The sequence below is a fragment of the Cyanistes caeruleus genome, chromosome 5, assembly GCF_971803275.1.
Source record: "Cyanistes caeruleus chromosome 5, bCyaCae1.hap1.1, whole genome shotgun sequence".
Classification (NCBI taxonomy): domain Eukaryota; kingdom Metazoa; phylum Chordata; class Aves; order Passeriformes; family Paridae; genus Cyanistes; species Cyanistes caeruleus.
Window position 1 is genome coordinate 11887198 of NC_141705.1, and position 18502 is coordinate 11905699.

At 39.3% G+C, this 18502-nt stretch overlaps 1 protein-coding gene and 1 long non-coding RNA gene across 9 annotated transcripts in view; one reads left to right on the top strand and one right to left on the bottom strand.

Moving 5' to 3' along the window:
• The first annotated feature begins 34 nt into the window (after positions 1-34).
• Positions 35-6321, top strand: LOC111928213 (uncharacterized). Its single transcript, XR_002863966.2, has 2 exons — positions 35-438; positions 565-6321. It is a non-coding gene; the product is annotated as an uncharacterized LOC111928213 (long non-coding RNA).
• A 203-nt stretch (positions 6322-6524) lies between these two features.
• Positions 6525-18502, bottom strand: part of KIAA0232 (KIAA0232 ortholog) — a 63924-nt gene continuing 51946 nt past the window's right edge. For all 8 annotated transcript variants that reach the window (XM_086891233.1, XM_086891232.1, XM_086891234.1 and 5 more), the window contains 3 exons: positions 12035-12116; positions 10132-10229; positions 6525-9153 (listed from right to left, as the gene is read on the bottom strand). In XM_086891233.1, the coding sequence (XP_086747359.1) occupies positions 8974-9153; positions 10132-10229; positions 12035-12116 (360 nt within the window). In that variant the 3' untranslated portion in view covers positions 6525-8973. The remainder of the gene's footprint in view (positions 9154-10131; positions 10230-12034; positions 12117-18502) is intronic.

An 18502-nucleotide genomic window follows, 5' to 3' on the forward strand; every position in this document is an offset into this window, starting at 1 on the left:
GCCGGGGGAAGCGCCGCCCGCCGGGGAAGGGAACGCCTGCGCGGAGGGGGGCGAGGGGTGGCCGCCGCTGGGCGCCATTTTGAATCGCCTCAGCGTCGGCGGAGGGGCGGGTGGTGGTGTCCGCTCGGCCCAGCAGGCTCCCCGGGAGCGGGGCTGGGGCTGAGGGCGCTGGTTCCGAGGAGTCTCCGGAACGGAGGGAAGCGGGGCTGGGGCTGAGGGCGCTGGTTTCGAGGAGCCCCGCTCTCGGCAGGAGCCGTTCTTTGGCTGCCGAGCGCTGCAGCCCATCCCGCGTTAGTGGCGGGGCCGGCCCTGGCCGTCCCGGGGGGAGCAGGTGGGTGGGCGGGCTGCACTCGTGTTGCTGCCTGCATTTAGGATCAAAACAAAGTTCAGTGGGTTTACAAGTGTGGGCTACGGAACGTGTGGAGGCATCATGCGCAGGTGTGTCCTTAGCTCTGTGGATCTTTGGTGTTACATTTTGTAATGCCAAAAGTGGGGAGGCTCTATGGTGGTAATGGCTATTTTTGTATGTTTATCTTTCCATTCTCTTCACCTTCCGTCTCAAAGTGCGCCCTTTCGCCGTTCACATGGTGAAGCTGTGCACACCCTGCTCTACCCCCACACTGAAATTCTGAGCAGTCAGCACTTGACAGGAGCAGAGCTGTCGTTTCCTTATCATCTGTGAAACTCGGCACTCTTTTGTTTTTTCTGCAAAGGTCCTGCGTTTCGCACCTAGAGTCAGTGATCATGTCTCTATTTCGGTGGTAAGATAAAGCTGTCCCCCATCTGAACCGAGGAAATAAGCACTCGTCACCTCACACCTCTCATATCTACGCTGAAGATGGAAATGTGAGGGCAGCAAACACAGAAATATTGAACTTGTGTTGGTGTCACTGGTTGGCTATCAAGCAGTACAAACCCATGATTATTCAAGCTTTGCTATGGGCAAGTTTCTCTTGAATGAACTGTGAGAGGCTGAGGTAAACCTGTACAGGAGTACTTGCCACCATGACTGTTGACACCAGTTCCATAGTAGAAAGATAAGAACTAGATCATTATGAAACTGCTGTGAAAATCTACCATCAATCAAAAATTGTACCTCTGCAAATTGTTTCTGTGACTGGATCAGTCCTTAATCTGCTGTATTCCTAAAATGGGTATCAACATAAAATGATTTAAGATTGGCACCAATTTCTCCATATCTTCTTTTATATGTTTTAGAGAGTGGGAATCGATTCTTCTGTTGGAGCAATCAAATGAGAGTATTGTCATCATGATCTGTCATGGTACCTAGGTCAGTTGTTTGGTTCCCAGGGTAAATAACAGAATGGAAACAGTCAGGAATTCTCTAATTTTGTGGAGTGTCCACACGGAAAATAATCCTACTCCCAGCTTAATATAATTTAGGCTGAAGAAGGGAAACTTAGAAAAACCTGCTGCAGAAAATCCTTCAGTGGTAGCCTAGCATATGGAAAGTCTCAGAAAATTGCAGCCTTCTCAATATTAAAAAAGCACCCCTCTATTACACATGAATGGTTGTATAACTCATGGAAAGGGGAAGAGCTATTACCAAAAGGTGTTTTGCACTAACACTTGGTGTCAGTCATTCATGCCCTCACCATCCCAGATAAGGTAAATTTCTGTCTGCAAACGTTGCGTATTACTATTCCTCTGTATGGAGAAAAGCTGAAGGGCTCACATTGTGACTAAATATTGTCACACCACTAACTGTGCTCAAGTGTGGCATGTGCTAATTACTAAAAGGAAACAGAACAGGTACTGCCAGGTACAGGAAGTATAAAAGCATAACACAGTGCAGAGGGGACCTTTAGCACCTTTCTTTTGCAGCAGCTCTGCAAAATTTAAAGTCCAAACACGTGGGTTGTAAGTAAATCCTCGGAAGCGTGATAAGAAGTTAATTGTGGCACTTAAATCAACATAGTTATTATCAGTGCTCTGCCACTGATTCAGGGTCAAGTAAACATGTAGAACACTTAATTTTATAAAAATTATTGGGATAAAATCATGTTTTGTTTAAGAGTGTCTTGCCTACAGCTGTTGTGTAGAAATGAAATGTCACATAGAGCAGCCTCAAACTGGCAACTGATGTTCACCTAGTGGGCAAAAAAACTTCTACATGTCTAATAATAGACTGGTGCTAGAGTTTTTAATTTTTTTTAAACACTCTGTTTAAAAACTCTGTTATACAGACTTACATTCATGCCAGCAGAGTTCAATATCCAAATTTTATGGTTATTTTGCAAGAAAGCATGAAGAGTTTGTACGCTGTTCTGTCTCAGTGATTTTTCCAAAATATACTACGCATGATAAAAGTACACCAAATACCAGTTTCATTAGAGCCAAGGAACAAATGCAAGTTTCTGTCATACTTCTTATGCCTGTAAATATGAGAAAGCAGTCTTTGCTTAGGCTTTCAGTTCTGTTTTGAAGCTTCAGCAATTTTGTAATTGATACAACTTCAAATTTATTTTTTTAAGAGCTAGATGAGAACATCTAGATAGAATTTTCATTCATCACAAGCCAAGTGTGATGCAAGCAGCTTTCAGAGCCAGCCAAACTGAGCTTCATTTGAATCTGCTATGCGGCTCTTGAAAGTCAGTAATTCTCTGTCATAAGCTAGAGGACAATTTTTATTTTTTTTTCTGTAGTTAACCAAAGGTTAGCATGTTGTGAAGGTACAACAGCTGTGCCTCACTGAATGTGAGCTGACCAACAGCTCCTGCCTGCACTTGCTATCACTGATTTAAGGCAGTTATAGCTCACCCAAGCCAGAGTGCAAGGTACCAAGTGTGGCAGTGCTGCATACTCTTGAGTTATCCATCAGAACATGAGACAGAGTAGCTCTAAAGCAAATGTTAGCACAGACAGGAGACATTGCTCCTTTTCCTCCTTGCTTTACAGAATTACCTGTAGGCACAGTGAAAAAACTCGTGCATGTTATATGGCACAAGAAAAGGGAACAATGAATAAATACAGGTTTCTACTGACTCGTTGCAATGACAAGGGTAATAATTCTGTAAAGAATTCAATACCTTGGAAGCAAATGGTGATGCTTTTAAGAAATTAATATTATGCTCTTCTACTTCAGATTCATAAGAAATTAATTTTGTTCACACAAAACTATTTTTGCCTGTCTGTATTTGATAGCAGTCCATTTTCAGAATGGCCACCATGTACATGGGCATTTCCATAGAGGTGGATTATGTGTACACCAGACCATTTTAACAGGGTTGGGATGAACCAATAACAGCTGGAGAACATGTCATTATCCCAAAAGGCTGCCTCTTCCTATAGGAACTTAGACCTAATAAAGGGTGAGGAAGCTTGGTCTGTAGCTACCATCACTGTTAATCCTTCTGTTATCACTGGGTAAGAATAGACTAAGATGGTTCCCCTCCACAAGACAGCAAGAAAATGAAGAGCAGGAAAGGCAGGGGAAGAGCATGTGGGACTTTGCAGCATGTTTGAACTGATATTACTGAAACACAATGCGTGACAGGATTGTTTCTATCGCTGTCTACAAGCTCTTTAGGAAAGGCAACATGAATAATAAAGTGTGAAGGAGTAAAACTATATAACCTAAAAATATTACTCCTTGTATAATATCTCAGAATTGCAGAATCCTGAGTGCCCATAAGTAATTGCTAACAAAGCCTCCATGATACCTCTGTTGCAGATCTTCACTCGTTACTAAATTACGCCAGAGAAGGAAACGGTTTTTATGCACAGCTGCATAATGAAAAGCTGGAGTTCTGTAACAGATTTATTCTCTTAAGTAAGCACAATTTAAATTACATTTCCAAAACAGATCTATGCTGTAGCAGTTGCCAACATGGCAACATCTATTGGAACTCCCTACGAAAAAAAGTAGTACTGGACTAAAAAACAGTTGTTGTCTAGATCTTGTAAGGATGAATGAAAGTAAGTAACATTCAGTTTGGGCAGGTAACAGATCCTATTATTATGTGGCCATGGATCTGCAGTGCTTCAAATAATTTAATATTTTTGTACTGAATACAATTACAGGAAAAATGGTGGAAAAATATTTAAAACCTATGAATGACAACTTAGCCTTCCTGAAGAAGACTCTGTTGTCAAATAGATGAGGGTTCCAGAGTCAAATGATGACTAGAACTCCATTGCAAAGTGAGAACAATACGAAGCCAAATATCAATAAAAAAATTAGAAGTTATGAAATATAAGAAAAAATGGAAAAAGGCAAAATCCTATTAAAAGGGTATTGGAAACATAAGGGATGTTCCTAATATTCATTATTGCACAAATAAAGTAACTGCAGAAATGAAAAATTCAACACCAGTTTCTGTCCCATATCCGTAAGGGCTCAGGCTGGCCCATCAAAGCAGGTAGAGATTAATGAGGCAAATTATTTTTTGGACAATAGGCCTAAACAACACACAAGCTGTACTTTTTTTCAAACATAAGTTGGGGATAAGTAAAGGAAAAAGCTACACAATTTTGTGTGGGTCATTACATAGTTTCTGACACATTTGTCTAATTTGTTCCTAGAAATCTCCAGCAGTGGAAATGGCATCTCCTTTTGTAGGTGGTGCTTACATATTTGCTTTAAGTACTGCTACTGTACCTCTACTGTTCTTTGCCTGAGCATTTCCATGGCTATGAACAGGAAAGCAGAGATAAATCTGAAAATTCAGTATTTTTACCAGGTGTGATTGCTCAGAATGATTTTAGAATTAAAGATTTGAGGGCTCTGTTTTGAGACAAGGAGAGTTGCTGCTTCTCCTGTGTCTCTGCTTGTAGTGAGTAAAATAAGGCCTGTGCAGAAATGCTTTGCAGTTAACTCTTCATTAGCAAATCCCAAAATCTTTATGTGACAAGCAGTTAAATGGCTGTTAGCTGTTAACAGAAGGGAGCCTGCATCACTACTAAGGGACACAGAGACTTAGTGTTGCTTTTGCAACCCCTCGTTCTTGGAGAAGCTGCAAATACAGTAATGACACGGTCCTTCCAGACTCATTTGCCTTGCAGGAAGGCTGTCAGGCAGAAGGCAGCGTCAGTGGCAGCCTCTGTCCTCACTGTTTATAGGTGAAGTTGTTACACCCAGGTGAAGTAGGGCAGGGACACCAGTGTTTTCTCACTCAGTGACTTTTTCTCAGCAGCGTGTTGGCCCACTGCCAGCTCTGTCAGCTGTTTTTTTCCTGTTCATCCCATTATCATCCCATTGGAGCAGAGGTGGACCATAAAATTTATAAGCATTTGCATGTAATACTACATTTTGAGAGGAACTTGAACAATGGAACAGAAGTCTTAGAGTAGGAAGCTAAAATGTATCAGTAAAGACTCCTTTGTCCCAAACCTCTGGAGTCTTTTGCTATTAGTTTCACAGATAATGACAGAAAATTATGTGAGATGTTATACGTGAAAGGTAATGACTAATTCATTGGGGATAATACTTAACTATGCTGGTCCTGGCAGGGAAAGAATGAGTTATTGTGAAGGAATCCTGGCTTTCCAGAAGGTTCACTGCCTTGCCTTCCCATGTATTTTCACATGAGACACTCTAATGAAGGCAGTGGGACATGCATTTACAGCCAGCACTTACTGCCTAAGACTGTACAGTGGTAGTTTTTGCATGAAAGCAACATTGTTTAACTGGAAACAAATTCTTTACAGTATGTGTATTTAATATTAATTCAGATACAGGAATTGAAAAGCCTGATGAAATGTAGTTCTTCAAGTTATCTTCTATAAATGCAATGAAAATATACTACTTCTGCTGTATTTAAGAAATAATTGAAAATAATGTATGCCTTTAAAAGTTTCAACTACCAAGTTTGAACAAAAGCTCTTCCATTATTTCCAAGTGTGTGTTTCTGTGTTGTTTCCATTGAACTTCTAATTCAGCAGAGGTTGGAATCATTCTGTAGCGAATCCCGGGTCACTTTGGTTGCAAACTTAGAGCAACAAAATGCAGAAAGCTCCACCAAGTAGAATGTGAGCTGTTGGGGCTTTTTTTCCTTCCTCTGAAAGGAGGTGTGGCCATGGAATTAGGAAAGTGGACTTTGTTGTTATAGATGTAGTTTTCTGTAAGTAGAAGTGAGATACTGGTTACTTGATGGCTGAACACAAATTGAAAGCAGAAATAGGAATCTGCTGGGTTAGTCACATATTACATACAAGTTCTGTAACTGTTATGTGAGAGAGGGTCTGGGTATGCTTGGGTTTGGTTTTTTTTTTTTTCTTTTAAAAAGGTCTCATGTCTTCTAAACATGAATTTGTCATTATAAATTAATTTTTGCAGAAATAAAGTGTAGAAAAAGTTCATTTTGTCTTCTTTTTTTGAAGAACATATGCAATGTATTTCCTTTTCCTCCATCCTAAAAAGTTAAAAAAATTACAGCAATGAAAAGAACTCCCAAATTAAGTATGTCATGCTATTTCTCCATAGTATTTAATGTTTAACTGCATGGTGTATCTAAGTTACACACGTTAGCCCAAGAAAATGAAGACACACACACACCATCCAATTGTCCTTTTATATTTTTATTCGGTGTTAAGTAACTCCACAAGAAAACAAAATCAGTTACTCTGGTGTACGTGAAATCAGAACAATACAACCACTTGAAGCAAAAAGTAGAAACAAATTTCAGCCCAGGAATGGAAAACTGATACTTCGATGCTATGGATATGCAATGCGCTTCATCCCACAGTGCGGTTCAGCGTATGCCAACCTTTGATGCTCTTGTTGTTGTTGTTGATGTGTGTTTCTATCCATATAGAAAAACTAAAAGCCACACTTCAACTCTCACTGAAAGCCTTAGAGCTTTAGCCATTAAACTATGAAAACAAGTAAAGACAATTTGTTATTGCCCAAGCTCAATATAAGATTTTATTTTCTCCAAAGGTGCTGGAATCATTACATGCCACAGTGTAACTATGAGCAACACCTTTGTTACTTTTGAGCCCTTTCTTACCAATGAAGAAGCTCTAGCCAGAATTAACTGAGCTGAAGTTTGTGTTTGAAATATGTCCACTTGGTCATTTCCTGTTCTCAAATGAAGTTCTATTCCATTCTTCACTGTAGTGATTTGAAGAACTTGTGAGTAAAGTTCTTTTTCCTTTCATGTTACAGTTAACTAGTTTCAGTGCAGGTGCTAAACAACCTCTCAAGGAAGCTCCAGAAGAAAGTAAAATATTTAAAAATCTATTCAAAGTCTGCAAATAAATTAAGAAAAGAAACTGTAAAGTGTCAAAAGATTTGCTGTATGAATACAAACCCTAAAACATAGTCTAAAAGGAGGGCCAAAAGAAAGTCCTTGGATAAGGGCAACCAAGCCAGTTTTAGTAAGGATCTCACCAAAAGCGTTGCACGAAGACCGGCATAGTTTCCCAACCATGTATTTAAATTCTTACACTGTCAATTGAATAAAGGCAACAAAACCCAGTTACTCAGAAAGCATTTCTAGCACAGAACATATTTCAAAGGCAGTTCAGCTCACATTTCAAACAGCTATGTTTCTTGTGAGGTTTATTGCCTGTAAAAAATAATGGTGAAGCTTTTCGAGTCAGTAATGGACCTTCTGCACTTCCTGGTGTTATAGACATGCTGTGATCGTGTAGACTAGTTAGTTGTCTTTTTTTAAACTAGGAGTTGGTAAAAACTTAGAATGTTTAGTTTTGTAAATATTGCTCCTCCTGGCTTGTACATTTTGCATAATGTGTTAAAAGCAGAAGGAGTTGATAGTCTTGTACAGATGCAACTTGACAATGTATTGACTTTCTAAGTTAACAAAAGAAAATTTAAAAGCAAGTCACATAAAGCAACAATCACTACTGCAATCACACATGTATGTTGTAAGTCATCACCTTCCCTACCCCCACCCACCACACACATAACTTGCCCCACACATTCTCTCAGAAACACAAAATGAACTACGAGATTTACTAAATTACAGCCACAACAGCAGCTAACTGCAGCAGCCACAGGATTTCTTTCAAGTGAAGCACTGACCCTTTGCATTTTAAACATTGAACACTCTGAGCATTTTAGAGAGTTTCAGTCATTCAGGCTCAAGTTCAGTTACAGGATGCTTTTGCAGGTTACATGAATGCCTTCATCTGCAACAAGACAACATTCTCATTACTCATTAACAAAATTCACAACAATCCACACATCACCCCAGTGGTTTATTATTTTTGGTGTTTCTTTTTGAACTTCTGCCCCACATCGGCAAATTGCTAAAAAGGACAAAAAAAAAGAAAAAAAATGAAAAAAACCCCACGTTGCCTCCATACCTACAAAAAATCCTTGGCTTCTCCAGTTAGCAAAAATACAAACCATTGTATCCTCAGTGTTGGTTTGTGGGAGGGGGGAATCATAGGATAGAAAACACAGTTTCTGTAAGTCTCTAAAGCACAACCCTGTTGTTCCTACTTCAAAGTTATGAGATTTACTGAATGAAGACTGGACAAGTCATTCATGCTTTTCTCCTGCATTCAGAAAGGCACTGATAGATTACAGTGTTAAGTATTTATCTCCCAGTTCTTAAAGAACAAAGCCTAATGTGCAGAAAGCTGAAGTCTCTGAATAGCAGAAGTAGTTGTAGACACTGCGATGCTAAGAAGATCGTAATAGTGGTAGGGCTACAGTTACGAAAGAAAATAACTGCAATTAAGATGCAAAAAAGCAGTGGTACTACTAAGACAAGCACATGCACATCCATTCTTGATTTGACAACACAATCTAGTCTAGTTCAAATAGCCAAGAATTTAACAGTATTTTTTGGGAAAAAAAAATCTTCAACAGGACAGCTGTGTCCTCATCTATAAAATAAGCAAGAAGAGAAAGATAAATACACATCTGAATCCATTAACTGAAGAGGAAACTCAAGTTGTTGTTTTAGAGCTACAGACCCTCAAGAAAGATAGTTTTCCATCTCATGTTACTTTTCAATCATCTTTTCTACTCTGCAGTTTTTACAGTTGAGTTCGAGAAAAAAGCTCCTCCTCACACGGATCAGCCCATCCGCTTCCACCTTCTGAAGCTGTGTCTTCAGAGCTGGAGCTATCACTGGAGTAGATCTTCTTCCTGAAGCCATTTGGTTTTGCCTCAGCATTTATATCATCTGCACATCTTGCTTCATAAACAGAAGAAACCTAAGGATTTAAACTGACAGTGTTGATGGGGAACAATAAAGAACACGCTTGCTTTTCTCTGGGCTGGGAGGTTATATGGTTTTGTAGCTGTCCAAGAGAGATGCCACGATTACATAGCAAGTCCTCCCCTTTCCTGACTTAGTCTAATATGTAGAAAGGACTGCAGAACAACAGGGAAAAAAAGGTGGGGCTTTTATCATTTTTTCCTATTCCTTAATTTTAGGATTTGCACAAAACAGCAAGAGAATCAAAAGTAAACTCAGGATGTATCTTTATCACAGTTCATGTTAGAAAAATTACTGTAAAAGTTATCTCCAAAACTTCGTAGTAAGTATTAAATAGTAAGAAAACACAGCACAGATCTGACTAAACTTCAAGCAATTGTATTTTAAATATATTTTCATCTGAATGAGTAAAGCTATAGCAAGCGTGTCACAATGTAAACTAAGCACTATCATCACTATGAAGTTTAAAAGTATATCAGTAAATACATGTGCACATGAAATTTTTTCCCTAGAGAAAAAAAAATCAGGGTTTTTTTGCTTGTAATAAGGACAGTATTCAGCATATATTATCTTTATGCCTTTAATTACTGGTCCTTTCTGCCCTCATAGTGCACTTCAGCTCACTCTACACTTACTGAAATTAGAAGTTGAAGGAAAAGAAGACTCATGTTTAACACTCATGACAAGCAAATGGCAAGCGTTCCCAAAGGAAACTGGCTTTGCTTATCTACTAGAAGTACAGCTGTTTGTACAAAGGGTTGTACTCCCCAAAGTACAACACCCTGAGAAACTTTCAGAAGGATGTTCAAGATGAAGAGGAGGTTAAAAAATCAAAGTAAGAGAAGAGAAGCTTTTGAAGGTTTTTGCAGAAATTTGAGGGTAAACTAAGAACTGTGATGAAAGGAAAGATGGAGTAGCCCACCCTTATAAAATAAGTAAAAAACTTCCTCCCCAAAACCATTGACAAACTTACCATATTAAAATCTAAAAGATGTTCATCATCATTGGATACTTCCTTTACATCTGCAAGTTCTCCTACACCATTCTCTCCCTTGGCATTTGTATAGCACTCTTATATTGTTTTTGTGGGGGTGTTTCAGATGCAAAGGAAGAAAAAACAGAATTGAGGAACACTGTTATTTACATTTACCATAAATTAAAGCATCCAGAGAAGTATTCTTGGAATTCACACTCTATGCCATGTAAACTCTGTGCTTGTGGGGGTTTTTATGGTCTGACACCCATAATGAAGTCAGCATAATACCTCACTGAAGCTTCATCAAATCCTACCTGGATAACTAATAGTAAAAGAAGAAGCTACTTAGTTAATGAAAACACCTAAAATACCAAAGAACAAGAATTTCTTTTGTAATGATGAATGGGTCGGTACATTTTTCAATTCTGATATTGCATTGTGTTCCACATCACTCCTATTTCTATACCCACACAGTATATGCTGAAACAGTAGCCTGATCCTCACTGAAACTCAAAAACCCCATTTGACATGAATGGCTGTGATTTCTACTTACCAGAGTAAACTTATATATGTAATATCAACATCCGTCACGTCGATAGATACATATGGATCACATGCATCAACACCCACATATAAAAAGTACCCATACTGAAAACCGGATACAGATAAAGGTTTGTGGAAGAGTACCATCAGCTGTGAGGATACAGTCCCGGTCTCGTTTAGAAGCGGAGCCGCACAGAGCGAAGGCTGGCTCTGCTGTCCCTGACAGACGCCGCGCTCGCCCCGCCAGGGGAGCGCTGCCGCAGTGACGCGCGCTCGCCGCCAGGGGGCAGCCCCGGCCCCGCGGGACCCAAAGGCCCGCTCCGGGAACACGGACGGCTTTTGCCAACGGGGCGGGCTCCGAGCGCACAGCTGCTCCTGCACGGGGGGACTGCAGAAACTGGTAACGTGTTCTTGAAGGTCACCCAAACTGTCCTAAACACCAAAGTAAGACCGTTTTGGAACCAAGACCACGGTTCAGTTGGTTGCACTTAAAGTTGTGCTTCAAAAATAGCAACTGGCTAATCTACTTTCAGATTATTAAGGAACCGGGTCTCTGATCAAAACTTTCTCACCCTGAGCTTGTACCAACAGAAAGCACCGGAGATCCTGTCAATTTAGGATGCAGAGTGATCTTGTTTAGCTTCGTGCCATCTCCCCAGAAAAGGTGAATTAGTATGTAGGCAAAAAAAGCTGCCTGGATTCTTGCCGGTCCACTGAAAACCTGAGCCTCAGCTGTCAGATGCTACAGATTCCTGGGAGTGCTGGAAGCACACCTGCTTCTGGTCACGAGCAGCCTGCCTACAAAGGCCGGACTTGCTCTCTGTGCAGAAAAATTCACAGACTGTCAGTGTGAAAGGAGTGGCCATGTGGCAAATCCCTCTCCTTCCCAGTCTCAGAGAGATTCCACACATTCACTGAATAACTGGCATATTATTTACGCACACCCATAAAAGGTAACCATCATGTTTTCACGTTCTTACAGACTTACCTACCTAATAAGTATTTTTCAGGACAAAACATTAAAGAATGTAATGAAGTATTTTCATAATCAGAGATTTTCTGTTTGTTTAATTGCAGGCTTTGGAATTAAGTAGATTTGTGTAAATGTCAAGATCATTTTAAAGCCACTTTCTTTTCAAACCAATTTAGAATAATGCTAGAGGTCTACTACAGTAGATGCAACTGAAGCATCCCAGTTCTCTCTCAGAGAGATTTTTGTGGAAGCTTACTGGTGTGGGATTTTTGAATATAGACAGTAAATCCAATTCATATGCAGCAATTCCAATCTGTAACAAGGAGCATTTCATTCTTACATGGGTGCAACAGCAAGTTAGTTCTAACAGGCAGAGGTGCTTACCTTCACACTGTGACGCAGGAAAAAGGGGAGAATAGAGCGCCTTTTCCCACCAGCATTGCTTTTCCTGGCTGCCACTCATTCTCTGCAGATTAGTATTCAATATAGGAAAGTGTTTAGACAATAATCACACTTCATTATGCCATAAATAATATACTTACATGTAAAGGAGGAAATTCTGGTATTACAATGAATTTTCCTAAGTCTTACAGGTCACATTTCTCAATTTGTAACACTAATGGGAAATGACTGTCAAACTACAGTGGAACATTCATTCTCTGAACTCTTACAGCCAATATGAACTCTGTGCTGGGGCTCAGACTTTGCCCATAGAGAGTTATACAGATCCAGAAAAAAAAATTAATTCCAGCCCTACATTTTATAATCTAGAGAGAGCTACTGAAAAGATGGAAGTACAGTGAAATGTTAGCCAACATGACAAACAGTTCAGTGTAAAACAAAACAGAGAAGACAGCAAAGAAAAAGCAGGAAAATTTCATGCTTGAAGTCTGGGAGGATGAATTAGCAGTACCATTACCCAACAGAAAAACAGAAAATTAGAGAATTATGTGTTAACATGAAGAAAAAGAGGTTATGAGGATGATCAGTAATTTGTCTTTATGCTAGAAGTAATCCATTCACAAAGACTGCCAAAATACTCTCCCCTATTTTAATGCTAGCTTAACTCTATCAGAGGCCTTTCCTTATGACATTGATGGACATGGCTAAAATAGCAAGAGCTTGTCACAATAGACATGTCTCCAATTTCATGGCTGCACCTGAGGTAACCCCATTAGCCTTCAAAAGATTATGCCACTTTGTAACATCCTCTATAGATGTTAGAATGATCCACAAAACAAACGACAGTACAACTACCTACAACAAACATTAACAAATGAGCTTCAACACTGACTTTCTAGCCAGCTTTTTCCTCAGTGAACTTGAAAATGTTTAAACATGGAAGATTAATGAGCATCCTTTTGTTCCTCCTTAACCTGCTGAAAAACTACAAACACTTTTCCTTAATAAAGAGAAGCCCCTTAAACCAAAGGAGTGACTCAAGAGAGCTATATTTAGAAATATGTCCTAGATTCAACTTATTTGAACTTATCCATGCTGGTTTCCTGTCATAAGAGCCAGGAACAGTCTTTCTGGAACCACTCTCCAAAAATTCAAACCCTTAATTCCAGAAAAGGGAGTTCTTAGGAACTTACTGGTTGGTCTTTTTTTAATATTAAAAAAAAAAAAGAAAAAGAAAAAAAAAAAAAGGGTATAAGCAGGACATAATAAGAAATATGTGCACTTACAAATACATTCAATCATGGAAGCTTCACTCTGTGCTGATTATACATAGAGCATCTAAATTTCACAGGCACAATGTGTTATTAATTTCAAAGTCTCTCCTGCTGTCACACCTGTACACAGGATCAGCTGGATGAACCCCAGCAGGTACAGGCAAAGCCAGCTTGAGTCTGGCAGGGCACAAGAAGCCAGGGCTGCTTCCTGGGCTGAGGCACTGGCAGAGCTCAGCACCTGTTCTGAGATGGCTCCGTGACTGAACTGGCACTGGCTGCTTCAGCCCCCTGTGCTTCCATCACAACCCCAGCACCTGCAGAGCTGGAGCAGGTCAGACTGCTCACAGCTCAGTGTTGTTTGAGAGGGGATAGAGGACACTTTTTAAAAAATGTCTATTTTATACATTTACAGAAGAAAAATTTTTTCCAATGCTGTTGCTTTAGTGTTTCCTAGAAATGCACAGTTTCACACTGTGAATATTTTTGTTTTCACATTAAACTAAAGAGACACTCCCAATCAGTAGATACAAAATACCAACTCCAGAATAGCATCATGAGTCTACCTTCCTTTGTTGACAATATTTCTCTTTTAAAACAGGAATTTATGTCTCCTCCTCCTCTCTCACACATACTCATATATGCTTCCAGTGTTTTATGGAAAGTTTTATTGAATTTTCCAGCTAATCATTTAAATAGCTATTATATAGAATGGTTCTGATATTAAATATTGTAACTGGAAGTGTCTCCTCTCTGAAACTATTCATATTTATTTCAATTTGTTCTTAAGCTGAACTCACAGACAGCAGGGCAAATCCAACTGCAATGCTGTTTCACTCCCAGTTTTGCTGCAGGAGAAAAGACTGATGGGTTTCCTCTCTGGTTTCACACCTAGGCATAGGGTAACTGAGGCTTCTCCCAGCTATTAGATACTAACTTGGAAACACCATCACTGACTAGTTGTACTGCTTCAGAATGCTTGCTGACAAGGACCATGGCTGACAAGGGTGACATTAGGCATGCAGAATGTGAACAGAATAAGCAAGAAAACTTCAGTATTGTCTGAATAAATATTATCAGAAGTGTTACAACTGAGAAAAAATCATATTACTCTGTAAGCACATACTTCTTTGAACCTGCTCTGTAACCCCTTACTACCAGGAAGAATACAACACACAAATAATTCAGAAGTCAAAGGAGCAATGAACTCATTGAGTCCCATTCCAAAAGATCATGCCCTAATTTTAGTTCATCAGCCACCCAATGAAGATACACTTGGCTCAAGAAGCCAGTCACAAATGAACAAAGGGAGCTGAGTCTAGACTTTACATTCTTAAAACCTATTGGCAGTTACTTCATTGTATTTCACTAAAAATGTATGTGCAAGGGACTCTATGAGATAATCTAGCCTCTACACTTACACAAAGATGGAATCAATGCACTATTCCAATGTTCAGTCTCAGCAAGGCAGACTTTCAACTGCTTCCCTAAAAAATAATTGAGCCTTACAGTATGCCCCTTGTCCGGTTACAATTCTTATTCTTCAATTTCCCTTAGTGTGATTTCAGGTCATCACATCCAGATTCTTTGTGCTTACTGGAGCCTACACAGCTCCAGTTGTGTTCCAGAGAACACAGCTTTTCCCTTATCTCCTCTAACTATAAACCTGGCTTCTACAAAACTGCTGCCTCTGCTCAAAGTCTCTCTTACTTGAGAAAAAATACCCCCAGTTCCTTCACTCTGTTTTCATAACTAGTGACCTTTGTGTTTTCTCCTCAAGACATCTTTCCTGATACAAGGAACCCGGTACTCCACTCTTACAGGTGAGTATTCCTGTTCATGGATCTCAAAGTTGTTGTCTTTTGCAGTATATCATTCCTGATTTACACTCAACTATGATCTATTTGAAGATGCTTTTCTGTTTCCCTTCCTCACCTGTGACTCCTCCCATAGTGTTTGTAAAGAGAGTTATTATTTTATGTAGAAATTTTAGTTGCCCCTGCAGGATTGCATTTTATGTTTCAGACACTGCACAGATTTAACAACTTTTTGATTCTAATCCTGTCTTCCAGTGTAGCTGCAGACCTTGCCAGTTTGTTATTATCAGGAATTTTCATAAACATGCCACACACTAGAAAAGTATAAACTCCATTGTCCTCCAGTAAGCTGCTGATTTCTTTTGAGAGTGCAATCTTTCTCATAAACTAGTACTTGGAAACCTACTGTTACTTACATATTTGGGTCATTCACAGTTTAAAGTACAGTTTAGGCAATTTATGAGTGTCATTGGTTGCATTTTCTGTGTTCCATTGTCATCTTCAAAAGCAAGATTTGCTTTTTATATATTTTCTATCTTCCATGTGTTCTCAAACAAATATTCTAGTAGGCTGTTCTTAAATTAGTTGCTGCTCTTCATGATACTCAGGTGAATACTGCTGTTACTAACTGAAACAGTGTAATATCTGTATTTTCATTAACAATGACAATAGATGCTCTAATCAATACCTTGGATATTACATTTTCATAGCTTTCCAAGCTTGTTAGTTATGTTTATCAAATATCTCTCCATCATCTTTCTGTTTCTCATTTACTTGGAGAACTTTCAGGCGTACCCAATCTTTTTTATTTGCTTTGTTTAAACCTTGGGGTTCTCCCCTCATGATTTTTAACTGTTATTGTGAACTCTATCTTTTTAAAGTCCTTTCATACAAACCCTTCAATATCTCTGCAAAATAATGTTTTCTTAATTAGAAGGTTAGAGCTTAAGGGTCTTTGTAGGTGTTTTCATCACCTGCCATGATCAGCACTTGCCAAGGACTATCTGGGCCGGTCCTGTATTAGGTAGCCCCCAAACTACTATTTACAGTCAGTCCTTTTTACAGCTGCTTTGTATATGGATGTATATGGATGACTCTACATGCTCTTTTTCCACTTGATTTCCCTGATTTTAAGGCACACAGCAGAACCTACAAATTCTGTCTCCCTCTTACTACTGCCTGGCTTTATGACAGCTTACCTTCTACACTGCTGACCTCAGTCAGAACCAATGTTTATAAAGCACCCCCCTCTTCCCTTCCTCTCTTCGAAGCCCTTTCTGAAGGGGTTATGCACTTCCACTGCATTACTCCAGCCCAGCACAGAACCTCACCAAACCCCAAGGCCAATTCAGTCATGGGATGTACAAACAGCTTTTGTCAGTAAAACTTCCTCATCCCCAAAACCAGTGCCTTTGGCATGTTCAGACCTTAAAACCCCACAGGTCCTTTTATCTATCTCAAGGACCCAACAGTATGAGCATTCTTTGAGCACACCTGCTGGATTGGAGCCCTTATAAAATTTATTGAGAGGATGTGCAGTGTTGGTATATTCACAGGCCATTAGCTGGTCCAGACTGTATACTTACCCATGACTCCATAGCTAAACGGTAGGAGCATTTACTCAGAAGAAAAAGGACTGAACTTTGAGGGGGGGCAAGGGAGCTGTGTTTGTAGAGCTTTATTAGTTGTTTGGGTGACATGTGCTGGTGGTTTTTTGTAGAGGTTGTTTGGTTTGGAGGGGTTTTTTTAATTGTTTTGTTACTTTCATTTTGGTTTTGGTTTAATTTTAGGTTTTTTTAATCTTCTGGCTAGATATATAAATATCATTCATGTTTGAAAAACTTCTACAGGAGCTATTTTCAAATTCCTGCTGCATAATACACTGTAATTCTAAAAGAAGTGATCTAATATCAAAGGTAAGAGGGAGGACACTGAACCAGAATCTCTTACAGTCTTGTTATAAATAAGGAGGTATTCTGGCATGTGTGTTTCCACACCACATATATAACTCAAATTTAAGTGATGCAAAACAGAATGCGTTACTGTTATACTGTGGTTTCTATTAGTATTTTCTCAGCCATTATTATTTTCAAAAATATTTGAGGTACCTCAGAACACAACTCAAACTTTACATTAGATGACTGAATTAAATAATTACTTTCTGTCCAAAATCAAGCACAGAAACATAGGAAGTTACATTTTTTAAAAAAACAGTCTTTACAAATATTGATCTATACTAATCAATCCAGACCATAGTGCCTGCTTTTCCCCCATGCATGTATGTGTGGGGTGTCCATGAAAAAAGTTTCTCCTAGACTGTCAGAATTCTAGGTATTTTATATTGATTCTGCTTAATGCTAATGAAAATAAATAGTATCACTCTTAAAAAGAAAAAAAGCTCTTGCACATCTTTTACAGACATTTAAGCACAATAAGAAATTTAAATAAATGCTCTTGAGCCAAAAAGCCAATTACCTTCAGACTCCAACTACTGGTGCTTAGAAAAGCCTGGGGTGTGCACACATCTTCTTGAGACATGGTAGATAGAGGGGGACAACTTAACCCAGGCTGTCTGAGCTTAGGGGGTAATCAGGCTCCCCAAGCCCCCCAGGAAGAGCTTAATTGCAAACTAAACTGGAATCTAGACTGCTAAGAGGGTTGTTGGCCCTTTGTACTTCTCAGTGGTTTATCACTTTGAAGCTATGAAAATGCCTACAAAATCATGTGACCTGAGCAAGGAAAGCAGTAAGTTTTCCTCTTGCACTTGGGAACTTAAATAAAATTAAACAACAGAGCTTTCTGAGCACTATTCACTACCAAAAGACCTCTCACAAGCCTCAGAGCTACCATAAACTATGGTACCACTGTACATACCAGCCACTTACAAGTTCTTGAATGGATAAGTGGTTGAAGTGAAGATGAGAATAAGCAGCCTCACAGAGCACTACACATCCAGAAAGAAGATCTGAAAACGGCTGGAAGGAACTTCAGACTCTTGCTGTCACAAATAACTGTATAATCACTTGTTCATTCATTATGCCCTACTGCATGATGAAGTTAGATTTCACTTACTCCTGGTAAAAGGCAATTCCAGAATCTGTTCTGACTTACAGCCTAAGTTTATTTATTTTTTTGATGACTCTTTTGATGCAAGGCCTGGCACCAACACAGAAACTTCCCAGACTCCAGTAAAGATTTTTGAAGCCATTTCTTCTCTGTTAACTTAACAGAGCAGCAGGAACCAAGATGTCTAGAAAGGGTCTGGAAAAGTCACAAATTTGTTTCTCTTGTGCAAGCAGCAGATAGCAGCTTACTGATGCTGGGAAAAGAAGCAATTAATTTAAAGGAGGATGACAGAAGAA